Source organism: Ambystoma mexicanum, chromosome 2q, assembly GCF_040938575.1.
Source record: "Ambystoma mexicanum isolate Mex_15411 chromosome 2q, UKY_AmexF1_1, whole genome shotgun sequence".
NCBI lineage: Eukaryota > Metazoa > Chordata > Amphibia > Caudata > Ambystomatidae > Ambystoma > Ambystoma mexicanum.
Genome location: NC_090924.1, coordinates 1,426,692,469 through 1,426,708,954, shown reverse-complemented (window position 1 = coordinate 1,426,708,954; position 16,486 = coordinate 1,426,692,469). Strand labels below are relative to the sequence as shown.

The window sequence follows — 16,486 nt, the reverse complement described above, 5'->3', positions numbered from 1 at the left end:
TGAAACGTTATTTGGTTCCCTTTAAACTTGGGAACGATCGGCAGTCCAAATTGTTTTCATTTTGATGACTCCTATTGGTTCTTGGTAGCTGATCTGGTCTGAATACGCAGAACTTCTTCTCTTGTTTTACAGTCAACAGGTGCAGAAGGGTAGATGTTTCAAATTTGTAGAGCTTTACGTCACTCAGGTGCAGCCATGTGTGTCTTCTGTGAATCTTCACAGCTGTGGGTGTGACCTCCTGTCCTAGCTACGGTACTTCAAAACCGAGCTTATGCCAAGTGCGGACAAAGCTCTTGATGAGCACTTGGTCTCCAATATACAAACAGGGGGCTTTCAAAAGTTCAAAAGGGTTGATCGTTTGACTGTCTTCTTCAATCTTCTTTGACCCTTCTCTCCGATTTTTAATCTGTTGGGAAATAAAAGAAACACTGGCAGTCATATTTGTCAAATAATCATGCATTTCATCCCCTAGTGTTCTTGCTACACTATGGACATCAGTTTCAATTTGAGTGGGAGGAGCAAGGGGTACTCCCATACGGCATCCAGTAACCAACTCATGAGGAGTCAGGTGGTGATCTGAGCCTGGCTGGTTTATCAATACAAATAAGACAAGGGGTAGGCAATATAGCCATCCCTTCTTCAAAGTCATCTTTATCTCTGCTATTCTTTCCTTTCCTTTAAGGAGTCCCTTTAAATGCTCACAAATGCCATTCACCCGTGGGTGACATGCAGATGATAACACTACTGTTGCCTCAGAAACCACTGAGGTGAAATCCTGGTCACTCTATTCAAGAACTAACTCTCTTCAAACACACTGCTAGTTACATCACTAACATTTTCAAAGTCTATTATTTAACAAAGTCAAATACAAGATAGTTTCACTGTGGATAGACTATATTTAATAGTCAATTTAATATAATTTCAACAACAAGAAAAAAACATAGTGAATTTCATCATTCACTGATTATTCTGTTCCCTTTCTCAGTTGGTTTATAAAAAGAAAGTAAATTGAAGAAAGTTAAACATTTTTATGAAGCAAACTTACAACCGAAAATCAAAAAAATAAATAAAGCAGAGTAAATCTCTGTATCTTTCAACTACATTGTATTACATTACAATATGTTAATACAATAAGTACATGATACTATGTGTTTCAGGGTTCCCTGACCCCTTCTTCAGGTGTAGATATTGATTGTATTTCTTTACTGTCAAACAATATAAAAAGACAGAGTCACTACAAAATGCACTTATCCAAGTGAGCACCTATGCACATGTCATGGTAAAAGTCTTCTTTGACTAACCTTTATGGACAAAGGTGAGTCTTCTCCTTTCAGTCTCAAATAAAGAGGGTGTTTTGCAAGGATAACTCCTTTCTGTATTGCCAACAGTAACCTGTCCATTTAATGGCATCCGCAAAATTTCATCCCAAAAGGCTGTTTGAATTATATGCCCAATCTAAAAATCATGCAGATCAAAACGTATGCTTCATGCCTAATAGAAGAGTTATCTGCTTGAACTTCTCATTTGCAAAATGCAGCCCATTATCGAAACACGTCACGTACTAGAAACTTGGAAGCACATTTAGCATCTGGGTGCATGCATGGACCTGCCTCAATCCATCGGGAAAAGGGACATAATATCACTAACATATATCTGAAGTCATTACAAGGTGAGCTCTGCTGTGAATATTTGGCAAACAATACAGTTCACAATAAACTGTGCAACGTGTTTAACAAATTTGGTGAAAACCAATCTTATGCGATCATGGTAGCAAGACTCTCTCTGGTTGTATGCGTAGGATAGTGGAGCTGATCCATCACAACTTTCAATAATGCTAGAGGCATAACTGGCTTTCCAGTACTATCTTATCTCTATAGATAACCTTTGGTGGGGGATAAAGAACACCCTCATCTTTTCCATAAATCCTGTTCTTCTTGTGGGGCTCAACCTTGCATTTTAATTAACTGTAAAATGGATAGCATATTAAAGCCTTCTTTCATCATCATGCATCGTTCTGACATTTGCTTAACACTTTCTACTTCAAAATTAGAAATATTGGAAAAATATGCTGTTCTTTTTGCTTTAACATCTGGGGCTTTGTTACCATGAGATATCATGTCTGCCCTCTTAGTATGGGCTGTGCACTTCACCACGGTGATAGCCAATTGGAGCTTTAGTACCATTATAAGTTTGTCTAATAGCAACGCATGTTGCACTGGTGTCGTCTGTGCAGAGTAAGCACCTCATTTTTCAGTGTGACAATACTGCATGTTTGTTTGTTTGTTTGTTTGTTTGTTTGTTTGTTTGTTTGTTTGTTTGTTTGTTTGGTAATGTGCACCAAGCCCTTAGGTAGATGGGCGCAACAGAAACAAGAAATCTTAAAAACTTAGTTACAGTACAAGGTAGCAATACATAGAGCAGTGATTGCAGTAGGAGCAAAAATACAGGTACAAGATAGATTAAATACAAAGCAATGGTCTTGGTAAGTCAAGGAGGCATTATCATGAGTATCAATATATGCACACATACATATACAGATATGTATATTCAACCTTACATGTCTACGTTGACGTATATCCATGGTGCATACAAGTCTGGCAGAGCAGACAACCATGCGTGTATAGTTAACCAATCTACAGTGTAGTTTGAGGGAACAAAGGGTCATGTAGGGGCTGGAGAGGTAGAAGTGTAGTTCAGCAGTTAGGTGTCATTAGTGTGTAGCCAATTGAGTATCTTATGTCTGAATATAGGGTAGGGTTGTTCTAGTCTGAGGTCAACTGGTAATTTGTTCCAACATTGTGCCGCTTTGACAGGGAAGCAGGTTCCTCCTGCTGTCGAGCGTTTGAACCTAGGAATCTCTAAATAAATGAGTTGGCAGATCTCGTAGGGCGGGTAGCTGTTCTCCTGGTAATTTTATCCATAAGGTTTTGGGGTGCTAGGTTATTCAGGCATTTGGAGGTGAGGGATGCTGTTTTGAGGAGAATTCTGTCTGTTATTTTCAGCCAGTTAACCTCCTTCCTGAATTCGGTAATATGCTCTCTGTAAGGGATGGTCAATGCTGCCCTCAGGGCGTTATTCTGAAGTCTTTGAATTTTGTCTGTAATGTATTTGTTGGCTCCTGAGTAAAGGGCATTACAGTAATCTAATCTTGACATGATAAGAGCGTTGGCTAGTGTGGTGCAGCTCGCTCTCGAGAGGTATGGTCTTGAAGCTCTGATGAGTTTGCAAGTGTACATTTTGGATGAGGCAAGGGAATTGACTGGCTTTTTGAGAGTGAGAGATGAGTCCTGGTAGAATCCTAAAGTTTTAACTACAGACATCACCTTGATAGGGTTGTTATCAATGTTAAAGGATGTGTAGTTTGGGCTGAGTTTTTGGATATTGGCTTCAGAACCTAAGATTAGTAATTCAATTTTTTCGTCATTCAGGCAGAGGCCATGGGATGCCATCCATGCCTGAATGAGGGTGTATATTTTGTTCACCAGGTCTGAGTCCGCCTAGAAGTTGCCCGAAAGGGGTATGAGGATCTGGGTGTCATCTGCATAATTAGTGTAGGTGACACCCAGTCTGTCCAACTTGTCAAAAAGAGGCTTGGTGAAGATATTATACATAGTAGGGGAGATGCAGGAACCTTGTGGGACCCCACAGGTTATTTTAATGGGGTCGGCAGAGGCTGAAATAGAGAAGACTGTCATGGTCCGGTTAGCTAAGAAGGATTGGACCCAAGCTATAGCATCTTTGGTGAAGTTGGCGGCAGATTGGAGGTGGTTGCATAGCACTACATGGTCCACTAAGTCGAACGCTGCCGACAAGTCCAGTAGGAGAAGCAAAGCTATTTTCCATTATCCTTTAGTTCTTCAATTTGTGTCTTAAGGTCTAGTAGCGCTGTTTCAGTGCCATGGAGAGGGCGGAAGCCCGATTGTCGTGAACCAAGTAGGTGGTTGGCTTCTAGATAGTCCTGAATTTGTATGTAAGCAGCTCTATCTAAAATGTTAAGTAGAAATGGCACAGTGGTGATGGGTCTGTAATTGGTAGGGATAGAGGGGTCCAGAGTTTGTTTTTCAAGTAATGGTAGAACCCAGGATTCTTTAAGATTGGCCGGTACTGTATTAGTTTTAAATGAGGAGTTTATCAACTTGGAGATAAAAGGTGCTGGGTCTCTAGCTGCATCCTTTATTATCTGTGCTGGGCACGTGTCGCCTTTACAGTTAGAAGGTTTGAGGGAGAGTATTATTTTTTCTGTTTCAATTATGGAGATAGTCTTGAATCTAAAGGGTGTGGTTGTCCTAGTCAGCGAAGGTTGACTAGTTTGTTGGTCAGTGAGTGGTAGTGAGGCCTTTTCTTTAGCAATTTTGCATTGTAAGGACAAGATTTTATTCGATAAAGCATGTTGTATGTTAGTACACCATGCTTTATCCTTTTGGGGCATTGTCTACCGGTTGGATTGGGGATTCTAGTTCGCGGAGGATGGAGAATAATTCTTTAGTGTTGGATTTAGCTTTCTCAATCCTGTCATTGAAGGTGTTCTTAATGTCTTTGGTTATTTCTTTTTTGTACATTCTCGCAAATTCCGTTAAGTTATTTTTGTTATTTTCAGAAGGGGCATGGTGCCAAATAGACTGGAGTTTCCTTTTTTGTGATCTTAAGGATTTGAGTTTGGGGTGAACCAGGCATTCAGGTGCGCTACTTGCCTAGCTTTGCGCAGTTTGACAGGAGCAATCATGTCCAGTGCCTTAGTCATAGAATTGTTAAAGGTATTTACCAATGCGTCAGGGTTGTTATTTTCCATTCCAGAGATGGCAGGGAGGAGAGGAGGGATACGTTTTTCAGCAGTGATGTCCTTCTTACTTCTGGTAGGGAGAGGCGGTGCCATATTATTAGGCTTGGGGCTGAGGTGGTCTAATGCGGCAGAGAAATGTATTAAGTGATGATCTGTCCAAGATTGTGGGACAATATCGGTAATGTTGATGTTACAGTTTAGTTCGGATACCCAGTCAAGGGTCCTTCCTTTGATATGCGTTGGTGAGAGGACTTTTTGAGTAAGACCGTGGTCATTTAGTAAGGCAGCAATAGATCCAGCATGTTTGTTTTCAGTATCATTAAAGCCTAGATTGAAATCTCCCAACAGTAGTGTTGTCGGCTAGAAGACTGGTTAGGTCATCTTCGAAGGTGCCTAGAGGCCCAGGGGGTCTATATATCAAATGGATAGTTAGAGTACGGTTGTTGGAGAGGGGCAATTTGGCGGTTAGTACTTCACAGGATGTAAAGGGAGCTGTCGTGGCAAGTCTAATAGGGTGGGTTGTTTTGAAGATGATGGCTAGGCCACCACCTCTGGCATTAGGCCGGTCCACTCTAATGATTTGGTAGTTGTCAGGAACTGCTAACATGAGAGTTGGTCCTGCGGCCTCATGTAGCCAAGTCTCAGTTATGGCCAGTAAATCGAGATTGTCATTATTTAAGATGTCTGCAATTTCAGTAGCGTGGGCTACCACTGATCTAGAGTTTATGAGGGACCCTGTTAGCATTAGGGTACTGTCAGGGTTGGCAGTTAGCGAGTCTTTGTGAGAGAGGGTATCTCGGGAAGTGTGATTTTTAGGGGGAGTTTTGTCCGTGGTATTAGTAGTTTGCGTTAGTGTGGAGAAGGGGTTCTTAGACCGGGTAGTCGTTCGATTATTGACGTTGTTAGGGAAGTTTCTATAAGGTTTGCAGATAGGAGACAATCTAGACCCAAGTCTCAGGTTTCTATCCTTAGGAGGGTTTGTTATGATGGCAGTGGCCATAATGGTTATGATGGCACAAGTAAGTAGTGCCATCTGGGCTAGTTTAGTCAAGTAGGCAAAGGTCATTGTCAACTATACTGGGGTCATAGTAACATCTAAGTGTTAATTCAGTGTAGATAAAGGGGGCGGGACTACTGTGCTATACCTAGCCAATGTTGTAGTTAGAACACATCTAGGCTAGTCAATGCAAAACACACATAGGCTAAATGCAATTGTAGGCGCAGGGCACATCTAGACTAGTCAATGTAGCCTAGTAACAATTATAGATTAAGATGCATGTAATTATTTGAAGCAATGAAGGTAAGTCTAAATATGGCGGACACAGTGAAGGCTGAGTACATATGACCGGTGAAGCAGTGATGGTTCAGCTAAGTGCTATAGACCCCTATAAGGGCTGGTCATACAACAATAGTAGGGGCTGTTGTTACTTTCATCAGTCTAAGGTCAATAGTTAATAGTTAATAGGCAGTAATTCAGTGGATGCAACACGTAGGATACATTTGTCTATTCATCATCTCGCAAAAGTGGGCAGTCATGTAAAGCACAATGCAGGCACATGATATATTACAGTCACACACGGGAGCATGGTGAGCAGCAGGACTTAGTGCAGAGAAGTCCTTGGCTTCGGCAGCTGCTGGTGGGAGTAGATTGGGAGGGTGTACTGGGCACGGAGCACAAGTTAAATGCAGACACGTTCAGAAATGTTTAAAGACGGTCACAAAATGCCAGCCACTAGGCTTTAATGTTACCTTCAAGTCGCATGTGTGCTGGGGTAAGCCACGCAGGGATTCCGGCAGAGGCAGAAGGCTGGTGACAGGCTGAGGACAGGAAGCAGCCTTGTTTCCTGTGCCTTGGTGAGGTGGGCCGGCTTTACGCCTGCCGGCGCCCGATAGGCCAAGAAGTAGCACCAGTAGCCTATCCGGAGCCAGGCAGCTGGGCTTAGGCAGGGTTAGGTGGAGGTGCTAGTCAGCCAGTTCTCGGACCGCCATCTTGAAAGAAGCACTCCTCTTGGAAGAAGCTCAATGGTGGAATCAGAGAGCAGGGGGCATAAATGATGTTGGCAACATTTTTGCATGTACGTTTGATGTCACATAGACAGAGTCAGAGTACACTGTCATTTCCGCATCCTCATATTTCTGGAGTGCAGCAATTAGCGCCACTAATTCTGCAGCCTTTGAGGAACTATGTGAATGCAATCTTGCACTTGTCACAACTTCCAATTCACCATCATGTTTTACCCTCACCACTGCCGTGCCTGTATGTCTTTCTAATGTCACGTGATACATTTTTGAAGAACCATCAATTAATAGAATTCCCCCGCCTGAATTTCGCTGGATTTACTATTCTATATCTAACAATTCTGATCGCTGGATTTCAAATAATCACCTCATAACCTGATGCTCTTTGTGTAGTCAAAGTGCTTTTAGGTTTCTCCAAAATGGCGAATAAGGAATGTTCGATGAATAATGTCATTGAGCATCATCCCATTGTAATACTTGTGGCTTTTTCAATTGCGAAAGTAGAAGCAGCTAATGCCTGTTCGCAGTGCTAATGCTGTCTCATTACCTGGTCTAAAATCCCACTGTACTAAGCTAATGGTTTATGTCCATGTCCTAATGTTGTGTTCCGTGTAAGGACTGCTGTCGTCACCGCTCCATTTGAATGCGAGAATAAGTAAAACTCTTCATTATAATCTGGAATCCCTAACACTGGGGCTGTACAAATCACCTTTTTTAAGTCTTCAAATCCTTCTGGCATCTCGTCTGCCCATACTATCTCATCTTTACCTGTCCGTGCTTCCTTAAGTCCTTTTAAAAGTCATCTAATATATGTACTGTAATCGAAAACCCAGAACCTACAATAATTGCATAGACCTAAAAACTGCTGCATTTCCCTCACTGTCTTAGGTCTTAGAGTTTTCATAATCCCTTCTGCTCTCTCAGGTGTCACATTTCTCCCCTCTTGTCATATATACAGGACCTCTTCATGGCAATACTGTAGTTTTCCTTTGTCCACTTTGTATCTTTTTTCTGCTAATGCTGTCATTAACTGGACTGAATTTTCTCTGCCTTTTTCTTCTGCCTGACTGCACACTAATATGTCATCTACGTATTGAATTATTGTTTTCTCAAGTTGTATGTTACCTAGGTCCATCTGAAGGATCCTATTAAAGATTTATCGGGACTCACAGTACCCATGTGGTAATCTTGTATGTTTCCATCGATGGTTTCTATACAAAAATTAGATGAAATCTTGGGATCCCTCATGAAGAGGAATCGAAAAGAAGGCATTCTTTAAATTTACTACTGTAAAATATTTGGCTTCAGCTGGGATGCTATATAATATCGTAGCTGGGTTTGGAACCAGAGGAAACTCTGCTTCGACAATATTGTCTAGGGGTGTCGATGCTGAATAAATCTCCACGACACCCCGTTGATGTCATATTACATGTGGATTCTGATGGCACCAATATTCCCTACTGTACCCTGCTGCACCAATATTCCCTGCTGTATTAAAGCAAAATGGTTTCAAATCTACCCTCATCTGCTTCACTGGACTTAGGGTATTTATTTGCTCAATGTAAGATTGCTCCTGGTGTAAGCTTTATTTTAACCGCTCGTGCTCCACTCAATAGACCCACGTCATATGGACGGTTGGTCCAGAAGAAGCTTGGGCTTGGCACCTTTTCTAAATCTTCCTGATAAAATTACGGTTTCTTTTTTAACAGTGTCATTCTCTGTGGTATTTCCCTATTCTCAACTATTATCCAGTAAGTGATACTTATGAAAAAACACTAGCTCATCATCTGAATTCTCATCTCTGAACTGCTCCTCGTCTGTCAAGTCTGTTAGTCTATTTCCTTCATCAAGAGCTATTGCTGTTTTCCATGCTCTCCCTTCATCATCAGTCCCATGAATAACCACCCTTTCCTCTCTCACAATCACTTCCTCCAGTTCTATGGGAATAACCTGTCCTTCCTAGCCATTCATAGATACTTCTGATCTAAATAAAAATGTGTCTGGTATCCCCAGATATCCTCAGTAACGTATTTATCAATCCAGCAAGCCATGTCAACAAAATAATTACTCCATACAAAAATACTTCTGGATCTAAAGGAAATCCTTGCAATGCCGTGTGGCCTGTAAAGGCTGATATAAATGTGCTTACATTTATATAATGTATCCCTGGAGTGCAACATATTATCTCTTTGTCAGTAAAGGATATCGTCATATTAAGCTTTGTCATCAAGTCATCTCCTAATATGTTAACTGGTGTCTGCCGAGAATACAATAGTGGCATAGACACGTCATGTACTCCGATTGAAATTGGTAATTTATCAGTAAAAGGAACCAAACTCATAGCACCAGAGAATCACTGCGCATTCATGGTGATGCCAGACATTGAAAACGTCCCTCCTGGAACACAGAAACGAGTTGCTCCTGTGTCTACAAGAAACAAAAATGTCTTAACCTCCTATCATTCTGTACCTGTAAAAGGATTCCCTCCCACTACTGTCACACTCCATTTCCTGGGATAAGGTATTTGTGGGGGTCCTGTATTTTCATTGCATTGTGACATTGTCACTTGTTGTGTCTGTACTTGTTGTGTTTGCCTAGGCGCTTGCTGTGGTTGCCCTTGTGGCGACTGTGTTTGCAGCAGAAACTGCTGCATTTGCTGTATTTTCTCTGCATGCGTCTGATATTGTGTGTGATCCTGGGCACAATACTCTGGTGGTTCTGTACTGTACTGTGGAAAATAGCCCATCCTCCCTCTTGGACCTTGCCAGTTTTGCTGCATGCCACTTCTACTTCTGCACATTCGGGCAATATGTCCTGATCTCCCACAATTCCAGCACTACTCTGCTGTCCTCGATTAAATCCTCCTCCCCCTTGAAGGTTTTAAAATCCACTTCCTCATCACCTAGGTCCATTCCGTCTACCACGTGGCCAGAAATTGTACCCGCCCTGATCTACGGTGTACCCTACATTGATTGGCTTTGTAGGCTGTAACTCTTGTGTAACCACTCCTTTGCCGCTCGTCAGTACTGCTCCTTCTATAGACAGTTTCAACAATTTCTTCTGAACTAACCTTGCTTCCTCCTGCTTCCTATTCTCAGCTTTTTTCTTATTCTTCTCTTGCAACAGTCGACAATGATGTACAAAAGTCAACTGTGTTTCTGGCCATGGCTTCACTTCCATCCCTACATGATCTTTGTTCTCTCCCATTTTCCATGTCATAATCGTGCCCATGTCTGACGTATCAGGATACTGTATTCTGAGTGCCCTATATATATGTCTGCTCTGCAATTAATAAATGGCGCTCCATCATGTGTCGTGTTTTGTGCTGTCACACTCGCATATCCCGCACATCTCCAAATGTTGTCAGCTCTCTCCCCAAGGAAATATGCTAGTAGGCATTTGACGTCACCAACTGCTAATGTCATTCCCGCTGTCATTCTTTCGAACTCATAAATCCATTTACCCACTCCTGAAGTCAAACAAGGTAATTTACATTTCAAATGATCTTTATCCATCTGTGGCCACAGTATATATTGTGGTCGTCCTCCCCCTTTCTCTAATAACAGGAATTTTATTAATCCTGTTCTACAATTGTATCCACCTACACTTCTTGTCATCCAGGTGGGGCTAGCTTTGCCCGTTCGTCTTCACCCTTGCAATGACCTCAATCTACTTACATAAGGCGGGGACAATTCCCCTACGCTATGTGACCATGCATGTGGTAGTTCAGGATATTATATAGGTTCTGGTATTTCCTTCTAGATCTTCTAAATCTGACCACTTTACCCCTCTTTCTATATTCGGGTCTGCCAAAGAACCACATACGCGCTCTCCTTTCGCTCTCTCATTTTCTTCCCCTTCTTTGTCTGACATCATTATGCCCCAACTGGTATGGCTGGTATCCCTTTCCTCGTCATCAAGGTGTAGTGTGTTTAGAGACAGAGTTCTATGCGTGTCCATCATTAGATTTCTCTCGGTGGAGATCTTTCGATACTCCATTTGGTCTCATAACCATATTTTTTCCTCATCTGCCTATTTAATTCCCCAATCTATTTTGTCATCCCTCTGTCCCTTACTCCTTCTCATTTTCTTCTCCTCTTGCTCTTCCCGTCTTCTCGTCTCCCTCTTCTCTTCCTCCTCTTGCCTTCTCTGCAACCTTCTTTATTTCAATCTCTGTGTTTCAATTTCCCCACGTTTCTTATTCTCCCCATCTTTTCTCTCTCTGTCCTTTACCTGCTCGTCATACCTTTTTCGTTCTTCTTTTCACTTCCTCTCTTTTTCCTTCTCTACTTTGTCTACCATTTTGCATTCTTTTTCATTTCTGGGCCGTTGTGTATACACCCTGGTTATCTTTACAGACCCCATTACCACATATGGGAAGCCTATGCACCCTAACTATCTCTACAGTTCCTCATCTTATGTAGGTGCCGCAGCACTGGACCACTGTGCTTACGCCATGGCTATCTTTACAGCCCCCATTCCCATATATGGAATGCCTATGCACCCTAACTATCTCTGCACATGGGAGGCATATGCACCCTAACTATCTCTACAGATCCACATCTCCTGTAGGTGCCACAGCACTGGAACACTGTGCTTATGCCCTGACTACCTTTACAGCCCCCATTCCCATATATGGAATGCCTATGCACCCTAACTATCTCTACACATGGGAGGCCTATGCACCCTAACTATCTCTACAGATCCTCATCTCATGCAGGTGCGGCAGCAATGAGCCATTGTACTTATGCCCCTGTTACCCTTACAGACTCAATTTCCTCATGGATGTCTATGCACCCCAGCTATCTCTACAGAACCACATATCATGTAGGTGCTGCAGCACTGGGCCGTTGCGTATACACCCTGGTTATCTTTATTGACCTCATTTCCACATATGGGATGCCTATGCACCTTAACTGTCTATACAGTTCCGTATCTCATGTAGGTGCCACAGCATTGGGCCATTGTGCTTATGCCCTGGTTATCTTTACCGGAGGCACCCTATCTCTACAGATCCTAATTTTAAGTAGGTGCCAGGCACAGTCCCATTGTGCTTACCCCCTGGCTATCTTTACATACCCCATTCCCACATATGGGATGTCTATGCAACCTAACTATCTCTACACATGGGATGCCAATGCCCCCTAACTATCTCTCCAGATCCTCATCTCACTAAGCAGTTGCATTAATAGACTATACACCATATGGCAATGCAATAATTTCAATACACAGCGCAATGGTGATTTGTCTTATAATGTGCAGGCACTCACTGTTCACTCATCCACCAACTCACTAACAGACTGTTTAACTCGCTCACTCACTGACTCAGGTATGCTGTCTGCTTGTATTATTCTCTCTGCTTCCAGGGATTGGACAGGCCTATGACATTGTGGGCACCAACGAATCCATCATGGTCCGAATGCCTGACCACACCATCACTACCCACCTGACAGACCTGACGGGCCCACTGGTCGTCACCTCGGCTAACCACAGCGGGTACTTTGAGAGTACCCACCATGACATTGTCCTATCGTAAGTCCCTCCTTAGAACAGAGGGTCAGGGCATGCATGTGGGATAGGATTTTGGGAGCATGAGGAATTTAGTAGGTAAATAGAGGTCATCCATGGGGGTGGGGGCGTGGGTTTAAGAGTGGTGATGTGTGGCTGCTCAGAGGTGAAGGACAGAACTTTTGAGAGGTGAGGATGTGTTGCCTCCGAAGGTTGCCAGGACGTTCTCAAGTGATGGGCTGGGCTGGTGAGAGGTAACATCTGGACTGGAACTAATGAGAGAGGATTGTTGGAGTGTCTTAAGATGGAGTGGTGAGGTGGGGGGATTTTTGAGGGTCACAGGTGACGTAAGCCATTGTGGAGGCATGATTGTTGAAGGTGGAGAAGAGGGCTCCGGAGGGTGAGTGTTAAGGGATGGATGAAAGATATTATGGAGGGTCTTCTGAGGGATGATTAATGATGTGGCATTTCAGGGATTACTGGCGTGTTAGTCTTCTGAGGTACAAATGGTGGGTGGTGTTTGTTGAGGGTCTCTGAAGGATGATTGGAGAGGCTTTGAAGGGGTTATTACTGGAGTTGGATTCTGATGTTGACAGTCTCATTTTGAGGGGTGAGAGGTTTGATTGGTGGTGTTCTTTGGATAGACTGGGTGGTGTTATGAGGTTTGATGGCTCTCGGGTTTGTAAGGGGTAACTAGTGTATCTGGCCCCCTCCATCCTACACTTCAGGTAGGGCTTCAAGAGCCATCCCTTCAAGCAATATTTTGCCAAACGCTGATCACTACCTCAACCCCTTCTCTTCTCCCCTCCAGTGCTCCCTGACTCACCTACTCTGACTACCCATCCCGGCAACCTCTGCTACCCCCATGCATTACCTGTGTGTGTCCCCTATGTGCAGCACTCCGTCTCTGATGGGTGAGTGGTGAAAGCGCTCCTAATATGGAGATCATATGACATGTCTTTCAATGAGGCCATCATGATTATCACTGCCAGGATAGAATCAAGAGATTTGATGCTCTCATCTCATATCGCAAACCACTTTAGCCCTCAGAATTCCCCCCATCAGAAGCCACACCAATCACCCCTCAGGCGCACGCCACCATTCAACCTGCACCCAACCCTTTCCACCCTCACCCCACCAAACTTCACCACCATTCAAACCTCAGAACCCTACCAGCACCCACCACTCGAAAGCCAACCACAGTCACCCCTCAGAACCCAGACCAGCATTCACCCCACCATTCACCCCTTAGAAAACCTCAGAAACCCCCTAAAGCTCCACCGCAGACACCCGTCATTATTTAGAGTGCCTGGACCTACACAGCTTAAGCCTTTCTCTTTGGGGTGGTCGCGGCAGTCATGGCTTAGGCCCATCTCCTAGGGGTGTTTTGGATGGACATGTCGGAAGTCAAAGTCCAGGGTGGTTTAGGCATAGGTGGTCGATGTTTGCCTCATGTTGGATTGTGGAGGTTTTGCAGTGATTGAAAGCATGTGGGAATTATTCTGTTTCCGTATTTGCTTCAAACCCCAGTGCCTGAACATGTTGTTACACGTAACTATTACAAAAATGTTCAATGTAAGCCCAAAATAGCACCAATTCATAGTATATATTAGATTTAAATTATCCTCAATATTATTACATACAGGAGAAGTCTTGCCAGGGTATAAGCAGGAGAATTTGTCGAATTCGAATTTTTCTAATTTTTTCAAATTGATTTAGCAGCAAATTTATGTGTGGGGGTGGGTAGAGGTAATAATTAAGGTGGGGTAGGTGGGAGTGGGCTGCGGGGGGTCTCCTCCGCTTAAATTTGCGGCCAAATTGGATAAGATAAAACAATATACACAAAATCGGATTCTATGATTTCTCCTCAATGAAATAACATAGGATCTTGTAAGGCACTTGATGCTGAAAGGCGACGTGCAAATATAAGGATATCGGACAGCTGGAAAGCAGTAGGATTTATGTCCATAAGAAAAAGGAAGAAAGAAGCATCTAAAACTAAAGTAAACAACCATTGGACTATTGTCTCGGGAGAATAGCTCAGGGGCAATGTGCTCGCCTTGGAAGCAAGACGACAGGAGCGCGATTAGAAACCTCTGGGTATTAAGGTAACCTAACATATCATATCAAAAGAGTGGAAAGAATAAATGGATATAAACACAGACAAAAATTATGAAACATTGCTTAAAAGAGGAAGAGAACGGAAGTTAGAGGAAATCCATACAAATCCCTGAAGAAGATCTAAGGACCGAAACGTGTGTCGATAAGAGCAAGAAGAAACTGAAAGAATTATCACTTCATTGTAAATGACTTCTCCTTTATGTAATAATACTGTGGAGAGTAACCATATAATGTATACTATACATCTGTGCTTACATCGAGGATTTTTGGAATAGTGTGGTAAGGCAGAGCTCACACTCAAACCTATAATTGAGGTTAAATTGCCCTCAATTAAGCCTCAAGATTTTCGGAGCAGCCTTGTGGCATTCGAATAATTATTAGCGCCGCCTGATAAGATATTGCAACTGACTACCCTGTGGCATGACAACAGGAAGCATGTCTTGATGTTTTAGCAAATATAATAGACAATTGTTTTTTGTCCCCTTTTATTCCTGCAGGTACTTTGGTCACAGGTTGGAGGGGGTGCTGTGCGATGGGGATTCCAATGGAGTGGTAGACTCCACGGTGGTGAACTGCTTAAGAATAGACGAAGGTGGGACGCAGTGCCTTTCTTTTTTTCTGCTGCATCTATTTCCTCTGCTAAACCCAAATCCGCCTCGAGATCAACCATTGGCTAAGCAGTTAGCTGGACACATTTCCCTGTTATCACTCGCCCTATTAAATCTGTCCTGATCGAATGCATTCTGAGCATGTAAGGAACACAGGGCCATGGAAGCCCCTACAGGCGAATGGTTAAGTGGCTAGGTCTTTCTTGTACCCATACTATGCAGCTGCATACGGTTGTATAAAACAAGGATGATGGCATTTACAAAACTTTACATCTTTGTGAGTAAAACGGCCCTTGTAAATTCTCTGTGTTATCTAAACCCTGTCACATTAAGATGGTTTATTATTCTCTCTGCAAACCCAGCTGTCTGAAAGGTAAGATGAACATATCTGCACACAGTGTTCACTTGTTTCAGCTGTAAAAAATGATCTGTTCTCATCTCGCGCAGGATGGGTATGATATGATATTTCATTTATATTGCGCCCATACACAAGTGATTCAGAGCTCGACGAGGCAAGGCAGGGGTACAAGGGAAGACAAAACAGCGATCTTCCTAGGCCCAGTGAAATTGAGAACGCGCAAGTACAGGGAAGAGGGAAGCGGGAAGTGCAAGGGGGAGGGGAGGAGTGGAAAGTGCTGAACAAGTGATCAAACACAACAACAGATAGTGCGGCCAGCAGGTGGCAAGTGCAAGAATTTAGCGCAGATAACGGCTATCTAATAAGTGCAGGTAAAGGGACTGTAGGGCTGGAGATACAGACCCAAGTGCAAGGATTGACACGAGGTAGTGCTGGAATGCTGCAGGGTGGGCAGGGAACTGGGCCCGAATTCATAGGGTAGCCAGGAGCCCAGTGCAAAAAGAGGTAGATCAGTAGGGGAGAGGAAGAGAGAAGGCAGAAGCAAAGAGGAAGGTCTTGAAGTGCTTCCAGAACTGAAGATGGTTCTCCTCATGTTTCAGAGAGGCAGGGAGGCAGTTCCAGAGGGAGGCCCCAGACAAAGAAAGAGATCTACCACCACCTCATTGCTTGGAGAAGCGACTGACCCTGAGGGAGTTGGAAGTGGAGGATCAAAGAGCTCGAGTATGAAGGTATTAGCGAAGGGAGAGTTGAAGGTATTGCGGACCCAGGCCCCAGAAGGCCTTGCGGCCAATGCAGAGGGTCTTGAACTTACTCCCTGCAGCCACTGGGAGCCAATGAAGAGATTTCAGGGTGGGAGAGTTACAATCCCTGGGCTTGGGTCCAAAAACAAGTCTTGCAGTCCTGTTCTGGATGTGTTCCAGAGGGTGAAGAGTAGTAGCAGGCAGATTAATAAAGATGCTGTTGCAGTAGTCCAGCCTAGAGAGAACCAGAGCTCCCCCCACATATATATGCAGCAAAATCAACCTGTCAACAAAACAAAATTCGATCAATTTGCTTTCGGCCAAATCTCTTCTTTGTAATGACCCTAAACCA

At 43.4% G+C, this 16,486-nt stretch overlaps 1 protein-coding gene across 1 annotated transcript in view; it reads left to right on the top strand.

The window, feature by feature from the left end:
• Positions 1-16,486, top strand: part of CETN2 (centrin 2) — a 145,997-nt gene that overhangs the window by 122,330 nt on the left and 7,181 nt on the right. Inside the window, exons 7-8 of the mRNA XM_069648943.1 lie at positions 12,166-12,331; positions 14,926-15,020. Coding sequence (XP_069505044.1) covers positions 12,166-12,331; positions 14,926-15,020 — 261 coding nt within the window. The remainder of the gene's footprint in view (positions 1-12,165; positions 12,332-14,925; positions 15,021-16,486) is intronic.